The sequence below is a fragment of the Monodon monoceros genome, unplaced genomic scaffold, assembly GCF_005190385.1.
Source record: "Monodon monoceros isolate NGI ecotype Baffin Bay Population unplaced genomic scaffold, NGI_Narwhal_1 Super_Scaffold_16, whole genome shotgun sequence".
Lineage (NCBI taxonomy): Eukaryota > Metazoa > Chordata > Mammalia > Artiodactyla > Monodontidae > Monodon > Monodon monoceros.
Window position 1 is genome coordinate 48,592,974 of NW_021703772.1, and position 19,281 is coordinate 48,612,254.

The 19,281-nt window shown below is 35.1% G+C and overlaps 1 protein-coding gene across 1 annotated transcript in view; it reads right to left on the bottom strand.

Moving 5' to 3' along the window:
• ZNF804A (zinc finger protein 804A) overlaps positions 1 to 19,281 on the bottom strand; it is a 318,855-nt gene that overhangs the window by 50,208 nt on the left and 249,366 nt on the right. The window contains exon 2 of the mRNA XM_029225401.1: positions 15,250 to 15,393. Within this exon, the coding sequence (XP_029081234.1) occupies positions 15,250 to 15,393 (144 nt within the window). The remainder of the gene's footprint in view (positions 1 to 15,249; positions 15,394 to 19,281) is intronic.

A 19,281-nucleotide genomic window follows, 5' to 3' on the forward strand; every position in this document is an offset into this window, starting at 1 on the left:
GCATAATTATATGTAGATAACATGTAATAAAACCCTTTGCTTAAAGTTGTAGTATTTTTCACTTCCCCTGAACATTAATTGACTCAATAGACAGCCATCAACCTAACAGATGTTGGAAGGTGGGAGGGAAGGAGACTTCAACTCCACTGGGGAAAGCTTAAGACAATGACATGAGTTCAGATACTAGAACTGAATATTTTATCCAGTCTGGCTCAGACTCAAGAATGGATAAAACCTTCAGTTTAATTCTATTCAAATCGTATTCATTGAATATGAAATGTCAAAGCAGTACAGTTCATTGAAGATGAAGACATATGTGTGTGCTTCTCTTGGAGCCGTCATTTGGGGCAGTGGGGATGCTCTATAGGAGGAAATTTTTAAGTTTTCCCCTTGTTCTGATCCTCCAAATGGTTAAAAAAAAAAAACACAACAAAACAGTACAGTTAGATGAATAAACAGCCCAGGAAAAATCCCAGGAAAGATGTTTGAAATGGACTGAATCATTAATTGCTTTACCTGTCTCTCATATTTTCTTATTAACCTTTAAATATTATTTTGCAGATGAAAATTTACACCCAAATATCAAGAAGTGATTTCTTTCTCAAGTATCACTTTACTGAACAGAAGCTTAAATGATTAGGAAATGTTCAAATTTGAGAATAAAGCTGCTCCATTTCTATAGCACTACAAGTCCCTGCAGGACAGCAAATTCCAACAATCTGGCCTGACAGTGACTTCCTCTGGAGCAGAACAAAACAGCATGCCATAAAGCACAGAATCCTGACTTGCTGGGTTAAGGTCAATTCAGTGCCTTTTGGGAGATATTTCAGCCACACTGAAACTGTTAAGGTAAAAAACAAAATGTTTGAGGGGCAGCAACAATAAGGCAATCATTCCCTTTTCTATCTTTTCATAGTGTCAGCATGACAAATCTCTTACAGTGAAAATAACTCTGAATTGCCCATAGGCTACCAGGTGAGAAGACAGACATGTTGTGGCTTTGGTTCAGGGCAGATGTACAGGTAAAAGTGTTTACAGGAAAGTCTTTTCTTTTTCCTGATAGTGAGTTTCCCACTTAAAAAAAAAAATCTCAATGACTAGAATTCAGAATGACAACTTCACTGGAAAATATTCTAATACGCTTTTTACATGAGAATCACTTAGAAAATGTGGAATTGAGAATGAAGTACGTATGACTATTTATGACGAACACATAAGCTTTAACCTGTGTTATACTTGATGATATAGAATCCTTAAAATTTAGACCCAGATAGGCCAATGAAGTCATCTGGTCTAAACTCTCTGTATATAGATGTGGAAATAGAGCTCTGGGAAGGTGAAGATAAAAAGCTTTGCCCTTAAAAGAAGTTTGTGATAGAGCCTGCCTGGTCTCTTGACTCCTAAGTGCATTTGCTACACAATGAAATGTATGTTTACATAGTGTCCTCAAGCAAAAAATGTATATAGGTATGTGACTTTTTTAGACTTTTTAAAAAGTTCCCTTTGACATTTCTAAGTTTGGGTAAATATATAACTTAAATGAAGGATCAGGCTTACTATGCCATTTCCTTTAAACTTTCATCTTTCTAAAATGTAGCAAAAAATGTTGCTGTTTTTCAATAAACATATCTATTGCAACCATGTTATTTATTACTTAAATAAGGACTCTATTAATAATTAAACCAGGATGATGGATATAAAGTGAGACTGTTGTAGGATATTGGGATGTATAGTTATCCTTAAAATACTGTATTTTCTGTTATGAAAAACTAATTCTGCTTTTAAAATAATAAATTAACTATTATTTTGTATGTTTATGTAGGTTAAAATAATGATTTGCATTTAAACTGTCACTTCTCTGCATATAATAAGATTTTATGCATGTTAATAAAATCCTGTGCTTCTCTGGGCTTTTGAATAAAGAATTCTATAAAAACATAAATATGATAAAAAATTGTGCACTTCTTACATTAATATTGAGGGCTCATCTGGTCAAATGATAATGAGAGAAAGAGCAATGGAAATGTATTTCTACCTTTTTTATCTTTTCCTGGAAAACTTTATTTTCCCATATTCGTTGAAGTTTAACAAGCAAGATGATCCTGATAAACAGGGGAGATGTGCTTTCTTAAAAAAATGGTGAAATATTTGAATGGCACATGGAAAAGCTAACAATAACTTCAATTATAATTCTCCATTTAATATTGAATTACTACTTCATTGCAATTAAGACAGCTTCTATAACTATGATGGAATAGTTTGAGACTTTGAGAACATATTTGTTTGACTATGATATTTCTTTGTTTAATGATTCAGTCCATAGTATTTTATATGTGCAATTGTATGAAGCATTATATTAAACTGAATAACCCTGACCCCATTCTCCACTTTAAGAATTAGAACATATTTCATATACTCATGTGATCCTTTGGTATCACATCACCCTACTTCACTCCTTGAAGTAACCACCATCTTGAGTTTCATATTCACCATTTTCCATTTCCCAAAGAGGGATAGATCACATGTTTATAAACTTAAAAACAATAGCATTAAATTTTTTTTCTGGACAAAATAAAAAGTGTGCAGTCTTTCACAACATTTTGTTCAATCAATATTACATTTCAAAGATTCTTTCATGTTATATTTACCTAAAGTTAGTTTATTTGAACTACAGAATAATTTTGCATTGTGTGAATACATCACAATTTATTTTCAAATTTTGTTGTTCAGAGCTATTATTATTAAGAGGCTTTTGTTTTGTTTCAGTATGTTAATATATAAATTTGTAAGATTGTTTTCCTGAGTTGCCAGATCAATTCATACTTTCACAAATGATGTGTAAGATTTTCCATTGATACACATCATTATCACCTGAGATCATCAAATTTTATTTTTTCCAATTTGGTGGGTACAAAATTATTGCTCATTTTTGACCAATTTGTAATATATTTATGGGTCTTTAATGTTTCTTTTCTGTAAATTTCCACCATATTTTGGTCCAGTTTTCTACTGGGTTGTTTTTCTTTTTCTCATGAATTCATATTTTTAATAAGATCCAAACACAAAGTCTTTCTTGGTATATATATTACAAATATATTTTCCCGATTTCTGGCTTGTGATTTTACTTTCTTTACTGAAAATTTCTTGTGATAAAATATTATTTTTGATGTAGTTAAACTTACCAATCTTTTCTACAATGCTTTGTGCTTTCAATGCCTTATTTAACATATACTTGTGTATTACTCTGAAGTCATAAAAATATTTCCCACAATACTGTTCTAAATTTTTACAAGTTTTTATTTTTATTTTAAACTCTTTAATTCATCTGACATTGATATTGCTTGATTGTTCATTTATTGTGTGAAGAAGGAGTCAATCTCTTCTTTAAAAAAATATAGATAACTAATCATCACATACTATTGTCTGGAAAGTGTATCTTTTTACCACTGAGGTGCTTTCTGCCTCTGTTATTTAACAAATTTCCAAACATAAGTGGATTTTTACATCACAGCTCTAGATTCTGTTCCATTAATCAATCTGTCCAAGTCTGCGACAATAGAGCTGTATATAATAGTCTTGGCATCCAGCAGGACAAATCTTCCGACTTTTAGTCGCCTTTTTAGAATTGTATTCATTCTTACATATAAATTGTGCAATCAGTTTGTAAAGTTCAATATTAAAAAATATTGAGATTTTGATTAGAGTTTTTGATCTTTGATTATGATCCCTGATTTTGTTAATCACATTCAATGGAAAATCTAAATCAAGGTTGCTTTTTTTCAAGAGTAATTTGTATATGTTTCAGTCAAGAACTAGGGGCAATATTCATTTTAATCCAGAAGTCTTAGTCAGAGTTTACCAACTGCTGACCATGGTTCATTTCCAAACTACAAAGCTCGTAGTGTGATTTACTCTTCATTCAGTTCCACATTTTGTAGTTTATTATTACTGCATGCCCAGGTTTTAGCCAGTAGCTTCCCACTCCTCAGCACTTCCTCACCCCATGGTCTTTAGAGATATCATCCTTCCTAGAAACTCAGCAATTCAATTAAAAAATTGTATTGTAGAGGATCTATTTGTTTTATAGCACAAGGGTCCTTTGGAGCATCTTGTGTGCTACCCTACTGAAAGTGAAACCTCTGAGGTAGTTCTAAAAGTGCTATTTGCTTTTAAAAATTTTCTCACATAAAAAAACACTCACAATACAAATCCAAAATACACTGATGTTAAAAAGATACGAAACACTTTGAAGAATACACATAATATATGCTATTTAAATTGTTGCTATATTATAATCAGTAACACTACTTTATAAAGGAAAAATACTCATGAATGTGGAAGCATTCAAGATACTCGTCCAACTTAGTCACTTCATCCTCATAAATAATATTCTCCTCACAATTAGTTTCATCTAAATATAAATCTATAAATAAATAATTTTATTTTTTTGAAACTCTTACCTACCTCGAAGCTGCGGTTTATTACAAAACCTCAAAAGGAATTTGACTCTGGCCTTTTTACATTTATTTATATAGGAAGCATTGATTTGGTGTGTAAACTGTGAAAAATGCTGCATTAGAGGTTGTGAGGGATGAAGACATAAAGGAAACAATCCTTGTCATTAAAAGGTTACAATCCAAAGGCTTTCAAGTTTTAAGGTAAAAAGAAAATATTGCAAAAATGAAGTCTAAATTGTGAACTACCGTGATCACCTCCATACACCTGAGCCTCCTCCTCTTTTTAACTCTCTGTTAGCAAGTCTTAGTAATAAAAGCACAAGAGAGATTCTGAAGTTATCCAAGGAGCATGTGGATGAGAGAAACAGATTTTTCTTTGAAGCTTAGAGTTCAAATGCAACACATACTCTGCCATACACGAATTTGCAAAGATACATGAGGCAGGCAAAACAGCTCATAGGTCAAGATTATCTGTCTACATTTCAGACTCTATTAGCCTTTTTGAAGTAAAAATAGATACTTTGGGGAAGCCTACATAAAGGAAGTCTCAGAGGCAAGCTGTCAGTGTCCCAAACATTTTAGGAGAAAAATTTTAGTACGTAGTATAATAAAAACTAATTAAATACTGAACTTTTACTATTTTTTACACTTTGCAAAGAGTGTTCATGTGCATTCTCTCATTTATTCCTCCTAAGAATTAGTAATAGAATTACATGAGCCTTTGCTCATTTTACCCAAGGCAAGTAGTGGCAGGACTAGGGTTCATTCCACCAGTAACCCCCCCCTTTTGCCCTGTATCAGGTGGTCCTTAGAATCATATCTCTGGATGTAAAGAATGTATGAGATGAGTGGTCTCTTTGTCTTTTTCTAATTCCATGCAAGAAGTGTCCTAATCACAAGTAGGTTTTCTTACCTGAAAGTTAAGTTATATGGACTTTGAGTATAAATATTTCTTATGTAGGCGTTTTCTATAGGAGACCAAAAAAGTTGCTTTGCTACTGAGATAGGTTAGTATTTTACTAAGAGTTTACTTTTGTTTTGCTTTTTAGGGCACAAGTAAAAAGTATTAAGCTAGGGTTTGGTTTTATTTTTCCTGTTAAGTTCATTTATTAATACCAAGCTGAAATATCTCTCAGAATCCAAGGAAAGGATCTGCATATCAGTTAATGGAAATACTGCTTATTTTTCTGAAAGCCATTCAAAATCAAAATTCCTATTTCCATACTGTTTCCTTCAATTGTCACATGGCCACATAGACCTCATTTTCTGTGTGCTTATTTTGTCCTCTATTTAAGCAAACCAGTTTTCTCAACTTTTCAATGCATTTAGCCACAGCAGAGGATTACATATGTAAAGTGTTAGGTTCAGACATAATCAGGGAGTAGACAGGCTTTTTTTGTTTTTGTTTTGTTTTTTTAACATCTTTATGGAGTAAAATTGCTTTACAATGTTCTGTTAGCTTCTGCTTTAAAACAAAGTGAATCAGCTATACATATACATATATCCCCATATATCCTCGCTCTTGCATCTCCCTCCCACCCTCCCTATCCCACCACTCTAGGTGGTCACAAAGCACTGAGCTGATCTCCCTGTGCTATGTAGCTGCTTCCCACCAGTTATTAATTTTACATTTGGTAGTGTATGTATGTCCATGCCACTCTCTCACTTTGTCCCAGCTTACCCTTCCCCCTCCTGGTGTACTCAAGTCCATTTTCAACATCTGTGTCTTTATTCCTGTTGTGCCCCTAGGTTCTTCAGAAGCATTTTTCTTTTTTTTCTTAGATTCCATATATATGTGTTAGCATACGGTATTTGTTTTTCACCTTCTGACTTACTTCACTCTGTATGACAGACTCTAGGTCCACCCACCTCACTACAAATAACTCAATTTCTTTTTTTTTATGGCTGAGTAATATTCCATTGTATATATGTGCCACATCTTCTTTATCCATTCATCTGTTGATGGACACTTAGGTTGCTTCCATGTCCTGGCAATTGTAAATAGTGCTGCAATGAACATTGTGGTACATGTCTCTTTTTGAATTATGGTTTTCTCATGGTATATGCCCAGTAGTGGGATTGCTGGATCATATGGTAGTTCTATTTTTAGATTTTTAAGGAACCTACATACAATTCTCCATAGTGGCTCTATCAATTTACATTCTCACCAACAGTACAAGAGGGTTCCCTTTTCCCCACACCCTATCTAGCATTTACTGTTTGTAGATTTTTTGATGATGGCCATTCTGACCAGTTTGAGGTGATACCGCATTGTAGTTTTGATTTGCATTTCTCTGATGATTAGTGATGTTGGACATCCTTTCATGTGTTTGTTAGCAATCTGTATATCTTCTTTGTCTATTTAGGTCTTCTGCCCATTTTTGGATTGGGTTGTTTGTTTTTTTGATATTGCACTACATGAGCTGCTTGTATATTTTGGAAATTAATCCTTTGCCAGTTGCTTCATTTGCAAATATTTTCTCCCATTCTGAGGGTTGTCTTTTCATCTTGTTTAAGTTTTCCTTTGCTGTGTAAAAGCTTTTAAGTTTCATTCAGTCCCATTTGTTTATTTTTCTTCTTATTTCCATTTCTCTAGGAGGTGGGTCAAAAAGGATCTTGCTATGATTTATGTCATAGAGTGGTCTGCCTATGTTTTCCTCTAAGAGTATTAGAGTGTCTGGCCTTATATTTAGATCTTTAATACATTTTAAGTTTATTTTTGTGTATGGTGCTAGGGAGTATTCTAATTTCATTCTTTTATGTGTAGCTGTCCACTTTTCCCAGCACGACTTATTGAAGTGGCTGTCTTTTCTCCACTGTATATTCTTGCCTCCTTTAACAAAAATAAGGTGACCATATGTGCATGAGTTAATCTCTGAGCTTTCTATCCTGTTCCATTTATCTATATTTCTGTTTTTATGTCAGTACCATACTGTCTTGACTACTGTAGCTTTGTAGTATAGTCTGAAGTCACAGAACCTGATTCCTCCAGCTCCATATTTCTTTCTCAAGATTCCTTTGGCTATATGGGGTCTTTTGTGTTTCCATACAAATTGTGAAATTTTTTGTTCTAGTTCTGTGAAAAATGCCATTGGTAGTTTGATAGGGATTGCATTGAATCTGTAGATTGCTTTGGGTAATATAGTCATTTCCACAATGTTTTCTTCCAATCCAAGAACGTGGTATATATCTCCATCTGTTTGTATCATCTTTAATTTCTTTCATCAGTGTGTTATAGTTTTCTGCATACAGGTCTTTTGTCTCCTTAGGTAGGTTTATTCCTAGGTATTTTATTGTTATTGTTGCAATGGTAAATGGGAGAGTTTCTTAATTTCACTTTCAGATTTTTCATCATTAGTGTACAGGAATGCAAGAGATTTTTGTGCATTAATTTTGTATCCTGCTACTTTACCAAATTCATTGATTAGCTTTAGTAGTTTTCTGGTAGCATCTTTAGGATTCTCTATGTATAGTATCATGTCATCTACAAACAGTGACAGCTTTATTTCTTCTTTTCCAATTTGGATTCCTTTTATTTCTTTTTCTTCTCTGGTTGCCGAGGCTAAGACTCCCAAAACTATGTTGAATAATAGTGGTGAGAATGGACAACCTGGTCTTGTTCCTGATCTTAGAGGAAATGGTTTCAGTTTTTCACCATTGAGAATGATATTGGGTGTGGGTTTGTCATATGTGGCCTTTATTATGTTGAGGTAAGTTCCCTCTATGCCTACTTTCTGGAAGGTTTTTATCATAAATGGGTGCTGAATTTTGTCAAAAGCTTTTTCCACATCTATTGAGATGATCATATGGTTTTTCTCCTTCAATTTGTTAATATGGTTTATCATATTGATTGATTTGCGTATATTGAAGAAACCTTGCATTCTTGGGATAAACCCCACTTGATCATGGTGCATGATTCTTTTAAAGTACTGTCGGATTCTGTTTGCTAGTGTCTTGTTGAGAATTTTTGCATCTATGTTCATCAATGCTATTGGCCTCATCAACGCTATTAGTTTTCTTTCTTTGTGACACTGTTACCTGGTTTTGGTATCAAGGTGATGGTGGTGTCGCAGAATGAGTTTGGGAGTGTTCTTCCCTCTGCTATATTTTGGAAGAGTTTGAGAAGGATAGCTGTTAGCTCGTCTTTATATGTTTGATAGAGTTCACCTGTGAATCCTTCTGGTCCTGGGCTTTTGTTTGTTGGAAGATTTTTAATCACAGTCTCAATTTCAGTGCTTGTGATTTGTGTCTTTATATTTTCTGTTTCTTCCTGGTTCTGTCTCGGAAGGTTGTGCTTTTCTAAGAATTTGTCCATTTCTTTAAGGTTGTCCATTTTATTGGCATATAGTTGCTTGTAGTAATCTCTCATGATCCTTTGTATTTCTGCAGTGTCAGTTGTTACTTCTCCATTTTCATTTCTAATTCTATTGATTTGAGTCTTCTCCCTTTTTTTCTTGATTAGACTGGCTAATGGTTAATCAATTTTGTTTATCTTCCCAAAGAACCAGCTTTTAGTTTTATTGATCTTTGCTCTTGTTTCCTTCATTTCTTTTTCGTTTATTTCTGATCTGATCTTTATGATTTCTTTCCTTCTGCTAACTTTGGGGTTTTCTTGTTCTTCTTTCTCTAATTGCTTTAGGTGTAAGGTTAGGTTGTTTATTTGAGATGCTTCTTGTTTCTTGAGGTAGGATTGTATTGCTATAAAATTCCATCCTAGAACTGCTTTTCCTGCATCCCATAGGATTTGGGTTGTCATGTTTTCATTGTATTTGATTCTACGTATGTTTTGATTTCCTCTTTGATTCCTTCACTGATCTCTTCGTTATTAAGTAGTGTATTATTTAGCCTTCATGTGTCTGTATTTTTTACAGATTTTTTCCTGTAATTGATATCTAGTCTCATAGCATTGTGGTCAGAAAAGATACTTGATACAACTTTAATTTTCTTAAATTTACCAAGGCTTGATGTGTGACCCAAGATATGATCTATCCTGGAGAATGTTCCATGAGCACTTGAGAAGAAAGTGTATTCTGTTGTTTTTGGATCAAATGTCCTATAAATATCAATTAAGTCCATCTTGTTTAATGTGTCATTTCAAACATGTGTTTCCTTATTTATTTTCATTTTGGATGATCTGTCCATTGGTAAAAGTGGGGTGTTAAAGTCTCCTACTATTGTTGGGTTACTGTCAATTTCCTCTTTTATGGATGTTAGAATTTGCCTTATGTATTGAGGTGCTCCTATGTTGGGTGCATAAATATTTGCAATTGTTATAGCTTCTTCTTGGATTGATCACTTGATCATTATGTAGTGTCCTTCTTTGTCTCTTTTAATAGTCTTTATTTTAAATTCTATTTTGTCTGATATGTAAATTGCTCCTCCAGCTGTATTTTGATTTCCATTTGCATGGAATATCTTTTTCCATCCCCTCACTTTCAGTTTATATGTGTCCCTAGATCTGAAGTGGGTCTCTTGCAGACAGCATATATATGGGTCTTGTTTTTGTATGCATTCAGCCAGTGTATGTCTTTTGCTTGGAGCATTTAATCCATTTACATTTAACATAGTTATCGATAGGTATGTTCCTATTACCATTTTCTTGATCATTTTGGGTTTGTTATTGTAGGTCTTTTCCCTCTTTTGTGTTTCTTGCCTGGAGAAGTTCCTTTAGCACTTTTTGTAAAGCTGGTTTGGTGGTGCTGTATTCTCTTAGCTGTTGCTTCTCTGTAATGGTTTTAATTTCTCCGTCAAATCTGAATGAGATCCTTGCTGGGTACAGTAATCTTGGTTGTAGGTTCTTCCCTTTCATCACTTTAAATATGTCCTGCCCCTCCCTTCTGGCTTGCAGAGTTTCTGCTGAAAGATCAGCTGTTAGCCTTATGGAGATTCCCTTGTATGTTATTTGTTGTTTTTCCCTTGCTGCTTTTAATATTTTTTCTTTGTATTTAATTTTTGATCATTTGATTAATATGTGTCTTAGCGTGTTTCCCCTTGGATTTATCCTGTATAGGGCTCTCTGTTCTTCTGGGACTTGACTGTTTCCTTTCTTATATTAGGGAAGTTTTCAACTATAATCTCTTCAAATATTTTCTCAGTCTCTTTCTTTTCCTCTTCTTCTTCTGGCACCCTTATAATTCGAATGTTTGTGTATTTAATGATGTTCCAGGGGTCTCTGAGACTGTCCTCAATTCTTTTCATTCTTTTTTCTTTATTCTGCTCTGCGATAGTTATTTCTATTATTTTATCTTTCAGGTCACTTATCCCTTCTTCTGCCTCAGTTATTCTGCCATTGATTCCTTCTAGAGAATTTAAAATTTCATTTATTGTGTTGTTCATGATTGTTTGTTTGCTGTTTAGTTCTTCTAGGTCCTTGTCAAACATTTCATATATTTTCTCCATTCTACTTCCAAGATTTTGGATCATCTTAACTATGATTACTCTGAATTCCTTTTTCAGGTAGACTGCCTATTTCCTCTTCATTTGTTTTGTCTGGTGGGTTTTTATCTTGCTCCTTCATCTGCTGTGTGTTTCTCTGTCTTCTCATTTTGCTTAACTTACTGTGTTTGGGGTCTCTCTTTCGCAGGCTGCCGGTTCATAGTTCCTGTTGTTTTTGGTGTCTGCCCCCAGTGGGTAAGGTTGGTTCAGTGGGTTGTGTAGCCCTTCCGGTGCAGGGGACTGGTGCCTGTGTTCTGGTGGATGAGGCTGGATCTTGTCCTTCTGGTGGGAAGGACCACGTCCAGTGGTGTGTTTTGGGGTGTCTGTGACCTTATGATTTTATGCAGCCTCTCTGCTAATGGGGGAGTTGTGCTCCTGTCTTCATAGTTGTTTGACATAGGGTGCCCAGCACTGTAGCTTGCTGTTCGTTGAGTGGAGCTGGGTCTTAGCGTTGAGATGGAGATCTCTGGGAGAGCTTTCGCTGTTTGATATTATGTGGTGCTGGGAGGTCTCTGGTAGACCAATGTCCTGAACTCGGCTCTCCCACCTCAGAGGCACAGGGCTGACACCCAGCTGGAGCACCAAGAACCTGTCAGCCACACAGCTCAGAAGAAAAGGCAGAAAAAAGCAAAGAAAAAAAGAAAGGAAGAATGGAAGGAAGGAAGAAAGAAAGAAAGAAAGAAAGGAAGGAAGCAAGGAAGAAAAAAAGAAGGAAAGAAAGAAAGAAAAAGATAAAATAAAGTTATTAAAATAAAAAATATAAATAATTATTAAAAATAAAAAGTCATTGACAAAAGAGAAAAAAAAGGAAGAAGGAAAGAAAGAAGAAAGCTACTAAACCAAAAAACAAATTCACCAGTGATAGCAAGCATTAAGAACAATACTAAAAAAAAGGAAAAAAAGGGACAGTCAGAACCCTAGGACAAATGGTAAAAGCAAAGCTATACAGACAAAATCACACAAAGAAGCAAACACATACACACTCGCAAAAAGAGAAAAAGGAAAGTATATATATATATATATTTTTTTTTTTTTTTAAAAAAGGAAGAGAGCAACCAAATCAATAAACAAATCTACCAATGATAATAAACTCTAAATACTAAACTGAGATAAACATAAAACCAGAAACAAATTAGGTACAGAAAACAAACCCCAAATCTACAGTTGCTCCCAACGTCCACCACCTCAATTTTGGGATGATTCATTGTATATTCGGGTATTCCACAAATGCAGGGTACATCAAGGTGATTGTGGAGATTTAATCCGCTGCTCCTGAGGCTGCTTGGAGAAATTTCCCTTTCTCTTCTTTGTTCGCACAGCTCCTGGGGTTGAGCTATGGATCTGGCCCTGCCTCTGCATGTAAGTCGCCTAAGGGCGTCTGTTCTTTGCTCAGACAGGACGTGGTTAAAATAGCAGCTGCTCACTCAGGCTGGGCGGAGGGAGGGGTACGGAATGTGGGGCAAGCCTGTGGTGGCAGAGGCCGATGTGACATTGCACCAGCCTGAGGAGTGCTGTGTGTTCTCCCGGGGAAGCCCTCTCTGGATCACGGGACCCTGGCAATAGTGGGCTGCACAGGCTCCTGGCTGGGTAGGTGTGGATAGTGACCTGCGCTTGCACACAGGTTTCTTGGTGGCTGCAGCAGCAGCTTTAGCGTTTCATGCCCGTCTCTGGTGTCCACGCTGATAGCCATGGCTCACGTCCGTCTCTGAAGCTCATTTAGGCGTTGCTCTGAATCCCCTGTCCTCGTGCACCCTGAAACAATGGCTTCTTACCTCTTAGGCAGTTCCAGACTTTTTCCTGGACTCCCTCCCGGCTAGCTGTGGTGCACCAGCCGTCTTCAGGCTGTGTTCACGCAGCCAACCCCAGTCCTCTCTCTGGGGTCTGACCTCAGAAGCCTGAGCCTCAGCTCCCAGCCCCCACCCACCCAGGCGGGTGAGCAGACAAGCCTCTCAGGTTGGTGAGTGGTGGTTGGCACCAATCCTCTGTGCGGGAATCTCTCCGCTTTACCGTCTTCACCCCTGTTGCTGAGATCTCCGTGGCTCCGAAGCTTCCCCCCCGTCCCCCGTCTCCTGGTGTGTGGAAACTTTACCCCTTCACAGCTCCCTCCCAGAGGTGTAGGTCCCGTCCCTATTCTTTTGTTTCTGTTTTTTCTTCTTTCTTTTGCCCTACCCAGGTACGTGGGGAGTTTCTTGCCTTTTGGGAAGTCTGAGGTCTTCTGCTAGTGTTCAGTAGGTGTTCTGTAGGAGTTGTTCCACATGTACATGTATTTCTGATCTATTTGTTGGGGGGAAGGTGATCTCCACGTCTTACTCCTCTGCCATCTTGAAGGTCTTGTGTGATTTTTTGGTTTGTGTTTTGTTTGTTTACCTTGGTTCCAGTTCTTAGGAGAAAAATATCTGAATTGCCCACCTCCAAATTTTGTTCCCCTCTACTTAATTCGAAGTGGCCAAGGTTTGGGAATCCTGTGGTAAAAACAGAGCTAACTGTCATTGGGATAAAGTGTCTGTTCAGAAAAGGGAGTGCATTCTTTAGGAAGACAGTCTCAAACATGTGCCACAATCCTATGGAGAGGGAATACAATGATCATATAGATTTTAAGTATTTTCAGCTACTGTAACAGTCTAATGTTAAATTAATCAGTTAAGACTCTGCTATTTACTAGAATTCATGGCCATTTAGATAGTCTATCTCCAGAGCCTGCTGCCCCTGAGTAGTATCAAGTGACCAGACCTTCAAAAGAACAAACCAAATTTATCCTGAATTCCCTTAGCTTATCTGTGTACAGTATATAGTATCTTAACTTCATTTAGAATATGGAAATGGAAAGGTCCTCTGATAATCTAAGTGAATTTGATCCTCCAGACAACCTATGTTTGAACAAAGCATTCTTTGGCAAAGGACATTAAGATGTAGCTAGTAAGATATTCTTAAAATACACGTATACATACACACACATTTCCAAATACCTAGTTTACACCATGAAACATACATATGTTTGTTTTTAGTTGCTAATAGGAAATGTTTATTCATGAGTGAAGCCAAAAAGAAATTATAAATGCATTTTAATACCTTGCTGATAAAATAACACTCCATCTTTGCACTCTTGTAAGGAATACAGGAAGATATTAGGAAAAATCAGAGGAACAACTTTCTTAGAGTTACATCGGGAACAGCATTCCAGAATCTTTTTATAAAGCACATGAAAGTTACCATAGAATGAAATCAATACTATTTCCTAATGGATTTAATGTTCAAATCAAGCAATGATATACTTATATGAATGTGTTTTTATGTAAGAAAAGGAATGATATTTCCATCAAAACCTTTTCATTAACTGGTGTGCCTGTGGGTCTACTACCAGGAAAAGAAACGCAAGGGCAGATCATTAAATTTAGGCAGCATTAATCAGTGACATATGTAAGCAGAGGGTAATGTTCTCCCTGCAACAGCCTCCCCAAGCACAGTTTTGTTGGTATGAGAGAATGGAAAAACTGACAACAAAAGAAAATACATGTCATTGGTCCATAAGTAATTAATGTAATCATTTCCCCCTACTCTTTCATACTTATGGTAAATGTTAATGGAAAGTTAGTGTAAGTTCATGGGTAAAAAATGTACCTTTTATTAATACCAAAATGACATTTGGATGATATTTGTGAGTGATGGCTAAAAAGGAAAGTATTTATAAGTTGACAATAACTAAGCATACTGAATCATGTCAAGTAAGCTAAACAATGTATGTAGTTGCATTGATATGAGTAAATCATATGAGAAAAACAGAATCTATATTATTAATGTCACTTCTGATGTCACTATTTTAAACTAATCTTTACATACAGTGTTGAAAAAAATCAATCTTGGATTTTCCATCAATAGGGAAATGAAATAGTATTAAAATAAACTAAATCATATACATATTTATTTAACCAGTAACCCTAGATTGGTTTTACCATACCAAAACTTGTTTCTCATACGTTTAAATGGGAAATGCCTTCCATAAAGAACTATGAATAACATCATTTATATCTGGTCAATATCTTTAGTTGATTAACATATTTTGAAATTAATAAATTTGAAATATAGAGGATCACCACCTGAAGAATGTAATTTTCAAATTACTGTCTGTTACTAAAAGGCAACTGAATGGTATTTCTTTATATTGGTTATTTACTTCTGACTTTACTTTTGGTGCTTTTTAAAAAATGTCTTTCATTGTAAGTCATCAAATTATCACCCCAGATTGACATCTTTAAAAACTGCACAGCAAAGAAAAAATATTATATTCATACAGTCTACACAATTCAAATTATTACAAAAGTTCAGAAATATTAGAGGTTTTTTGATACCTCTTTCTTACCTGCTTGTGGGCATGGTCATATGAATTAATGTGATTGTCAAACTCCTGATGCTTATAGTACTGCTTGTCACAGAGTTCACAGTAAAAATTGGCCTTCAGATCTTCCAGAGCTTTTGCTATGCTGTTCTCCTTCTCAGCATAATCCTGAAAAATAAAATTTCAAGGAAGGAAGCAATTAGTTTTCCTCTGAGTTTCCTTTCTTCTGACAGTTGACAACTTTAGTATAGTAATTAAAATTAAAAATAATATAACTGAGAAAGAGAAAAATAAAGCAAATAGCAGCAAACCAAATTAGGAGAAATTATCAGTTAAAGAAAATTAAAGATTAACAGAAGAAGTCAAAATAAATGATGAAAGAATAGTAGAAATATGGAGAGGAAAAACAAATCACAGAAAGAAATAGAAGCCCTTGCTTAAACAAGTTCCTGTGCTATGTTAGCACAGAAAAAAATATGAAACTCATATAGCTGTTGATTCAACTGTCGATTTCTGGCAATGACTTAGCTAACATAAAATTTTAAAATCCTGAACAACATCTAAAATATGTCCTTTATGAAGAGGTCCATATTGGTATGCAAATATTCAAGATTGGTCTTTTTGTTTGCTTGTTTGCAACTTATTCATCCCAAGTAGCTTTCATTTGACTAACGTTTTCATCTTGACCCATATCAATTTTGGTTGAACTTTTAAAAATTCTCTAGTCTTTGGAAAATGAGATTCTTTTCTGCAAGTTATTTACCTAAACTGAAAAGACTTAAACTGTATAACAGATGGCTTTCACCATGCTGATAGTAAATAAAGATGACTATACAATCAAACTCCTGAAAATATGGAAAATGCAGTGATTATCATTAGCTTTCATTTACAAAGCATAAAATAGCAAAATGTTTGTAGGTCTTAGGTTTTCTTAAATCTAAATTTACTTGCTATTTCATGCTTCCTTAAATGTTGATGTTGCCAGACATGAATAAATATTACATGTTGAAACACTGTCCAAGTCTTTCACTGAAGTGCTGATATAAAGAAAACCTAAACTTCGATCCCTACCTTAGAATATATTACGTTTCTAATTTACATATTGTCTCATGCTCAACTTCTTTAAAATTCAAAATAACTACATATTCAGGCCTCTTATGTGCTACCATAAGACACTCACTTGTTCAGGCACAAGGATTTGGAGATGAAACGGCACAGTCTTCTCTATGTCAATGACAATCGTCCTCTCACTAAATATACAGGCTAGAAAGAACTCATAGTTTGAATGTTTAAATTGCTTCTACAAAATTTGAAAGTGGTTTACTAATTGTAATTTAATAAATGGTTAATACTTTCCTTACTTTATTGTGCTATATATTTGTGTACACATCATATCATAATGTACACCATCATTCATATGTATAACTTGTAGTATACCTTGTAGTAATGCATAATGCCTTTGCCATAGTCTGTATATACATGGCCCTCTTTCTCACTTTAAAGACAGTGATTCGTCATTATCTTTGATTAGTTTTATCAACTGCACAGCAAGAGGTGATAAATTGCAAAATCGTTCAAATTGTTCATATATGAGTTGTCAATTTGAAAAATTTACCATTTCTCAGCAGATTTGTGAAATATTCCCCATTATTCTTTTTGACTGCATCCAATATGTTTAAAGAAAGTTAGTTTAAAAAGATGAAAATGAGTCTCATAGATGTAAACTGCTTACTGAATTTTTACAAAATCTTGAAAATAATACTTTGTGGATTATCCAATTTAAATGAAACAATAATTAAGTACTATGATTTCATGGCTAAAGCATACAAAGCAGAGATAAAATTCTAATCAATGTGAGTTTATTATAATGGCAACAGTCTTTGGTTCAAAGCAGAATTAGCTTTCAAAACAATATTTTAGAATAGTAATTTCTTTGCAAACTAGTTGATTCTCCCCATTACTTATAATTACAGTTAAGCTACTTCCTCTCTCTAAATTTTTGGTTATTTCTTATTTTGGTGTAAGGGGGTTTTTTTGGGTTTATTTTGTCTTCCTAAGATTGATATTCGTCCAGAGAAGCAATAATTGTTTCTTAATTTTTCATTCCACAAAAGTGGGAACATTTTGAGGAAAGCAAACTGAGATTCTTAGGTAAATTGCATTCTTCAAAAGCATTAGCCTTAGCCTAGATTTGAAAGAGAAAAACAAATCTAAAAATAATAGCTGACATTTATTCAGTGCTTGTTTAGGGTCAGTCACCGATTAAGAGTTTGTATGTATTAACTCATTCAATCATGATTAAAATAATAGAGATGTGCATTCTAGACATTTCCTCATTTTACAGGTGAGAGTACTAAATCACAGGAAAGTTCAATATCTAGCTCAAGGATATATAATGAATAAATGTGCAGCTCATACTTGAACCCAAATAATCTGATCCATAGCACTCCATTATGTTTAAATTTTTAAGCAGAAAACAAAGTAGAGAGTACAGTATAATAACCCCCACATACCCATCACTCAGCTTCAACAATTATCACCTTAGGGTCAACTTTCTTTCATTTTATCCTCTCCTACCTCATATCCTTTCCCCTGCCTCAGATAATTTTTAAAGACATTCCTAAATTCATACAATGTTTTCTGTACATCTTTCAGTATGTATCTCTAAAATAGAAGAACTTTTAAAAAATATCATCATGAAATCAGTATCAGACCTAAACAAACAAACAAAGTCCCACAATCATTCCTTACTATCATCAAATATCCAGTCAGTGTGTTCAAATAACTCTAATTTTCTAATATTTTAAAATAGTTTGTTCAAATAAGGCCCATATGTTACCATCATCTCATATGATTCTTAGTCTCTTTTGTGCTATAGGTCTTCCCTCTCTTTGTTTTAATCCTCATTGTATTTTAGTTTTCTGAATTTTTTTGATTATACCTCACATCCTGAAAAATGTTCAGAACAAGAAGATGACAATAAACTCTTATAAAGCCTTCACTTTAATGAAATCATTGTTAATATTTTGGCATGTGTTTGCCCTCTTGCTTTATCTCTGTATCTTCCTCTAAGATATTAAAAGAAACATGGCATAGTTGAAGTTAAGGTTGCAAATAATTTCACAGTAAGAATCATTTTTAGGCTAGAAATTTCAACTTGATATAAACTGTAGGAAGAAGTAAGGGCTGTGTTCTAGAAAACATTAGTAGAATAGAAGGACTGGTTATTGAATGTGTCATAAGGAAAAGAGTCATATGTACCGTCATTGATTATACACTTAAAAAAATGTTTGTAAACTGGAGGATCCTGGAAGATGAGGAAAGGGTAGCTGTTGTGTGTGTGAAGGGGGAGAAGGGGCTTAGGAACCAAGGCTTTCAATGCCAAGAAAAACATTTTTTAAGTTTGTATGTAGACAAAATTAGCCCTCGCGAGGCTGACATGCCCAGTGTCCCCTGGCCCCTCTCCTTCTCCACTGCGGATGGTGTTGAAAGAAGCATGGACTGGTATTGTAAAGCACAATATACGCATATTCAACACAGCCATCCCCCTGCAGAAGGTAAGAAATACATTTGAATAAGATGAAAGAGGAACACAGCTGCTTATATATCCTCCTCAACCTCAAATTTCCCCCCTCTATCAGGCAAACGCATTCTGTTCAATTATGTACACACTTCCGAATGCTCCACTGAGTATAATGGCAGAGAGTGAAGAAGGAGTGAACTTCTTGTAGCTGGTCAAGTCATCCAAACCCATCACATTTTACATATATCTAAAAGCAGTAAAGTTTGAATCCTTATTTTCAGGAAAGCAGTATGTAATTCCAAAGTTATAAAGTCAAGAATCTTTTAATATGCAACCTTAACAACTGTGCAGTGCAATGATTTTTGCAGAACAGCAAATTGAAAAGGAAGTTAATGGTTTATCCACAGTCACAGGGCCATTCCATCTACCCTATATTTAAAATGAATAGGGCTTCCCTGGTGGTGCAGTGGTTGAGAGTCCGCCTGCCGATGCAGGGGACACGGGTTCATGCCCCGGTCCGGGAAGATCCCACA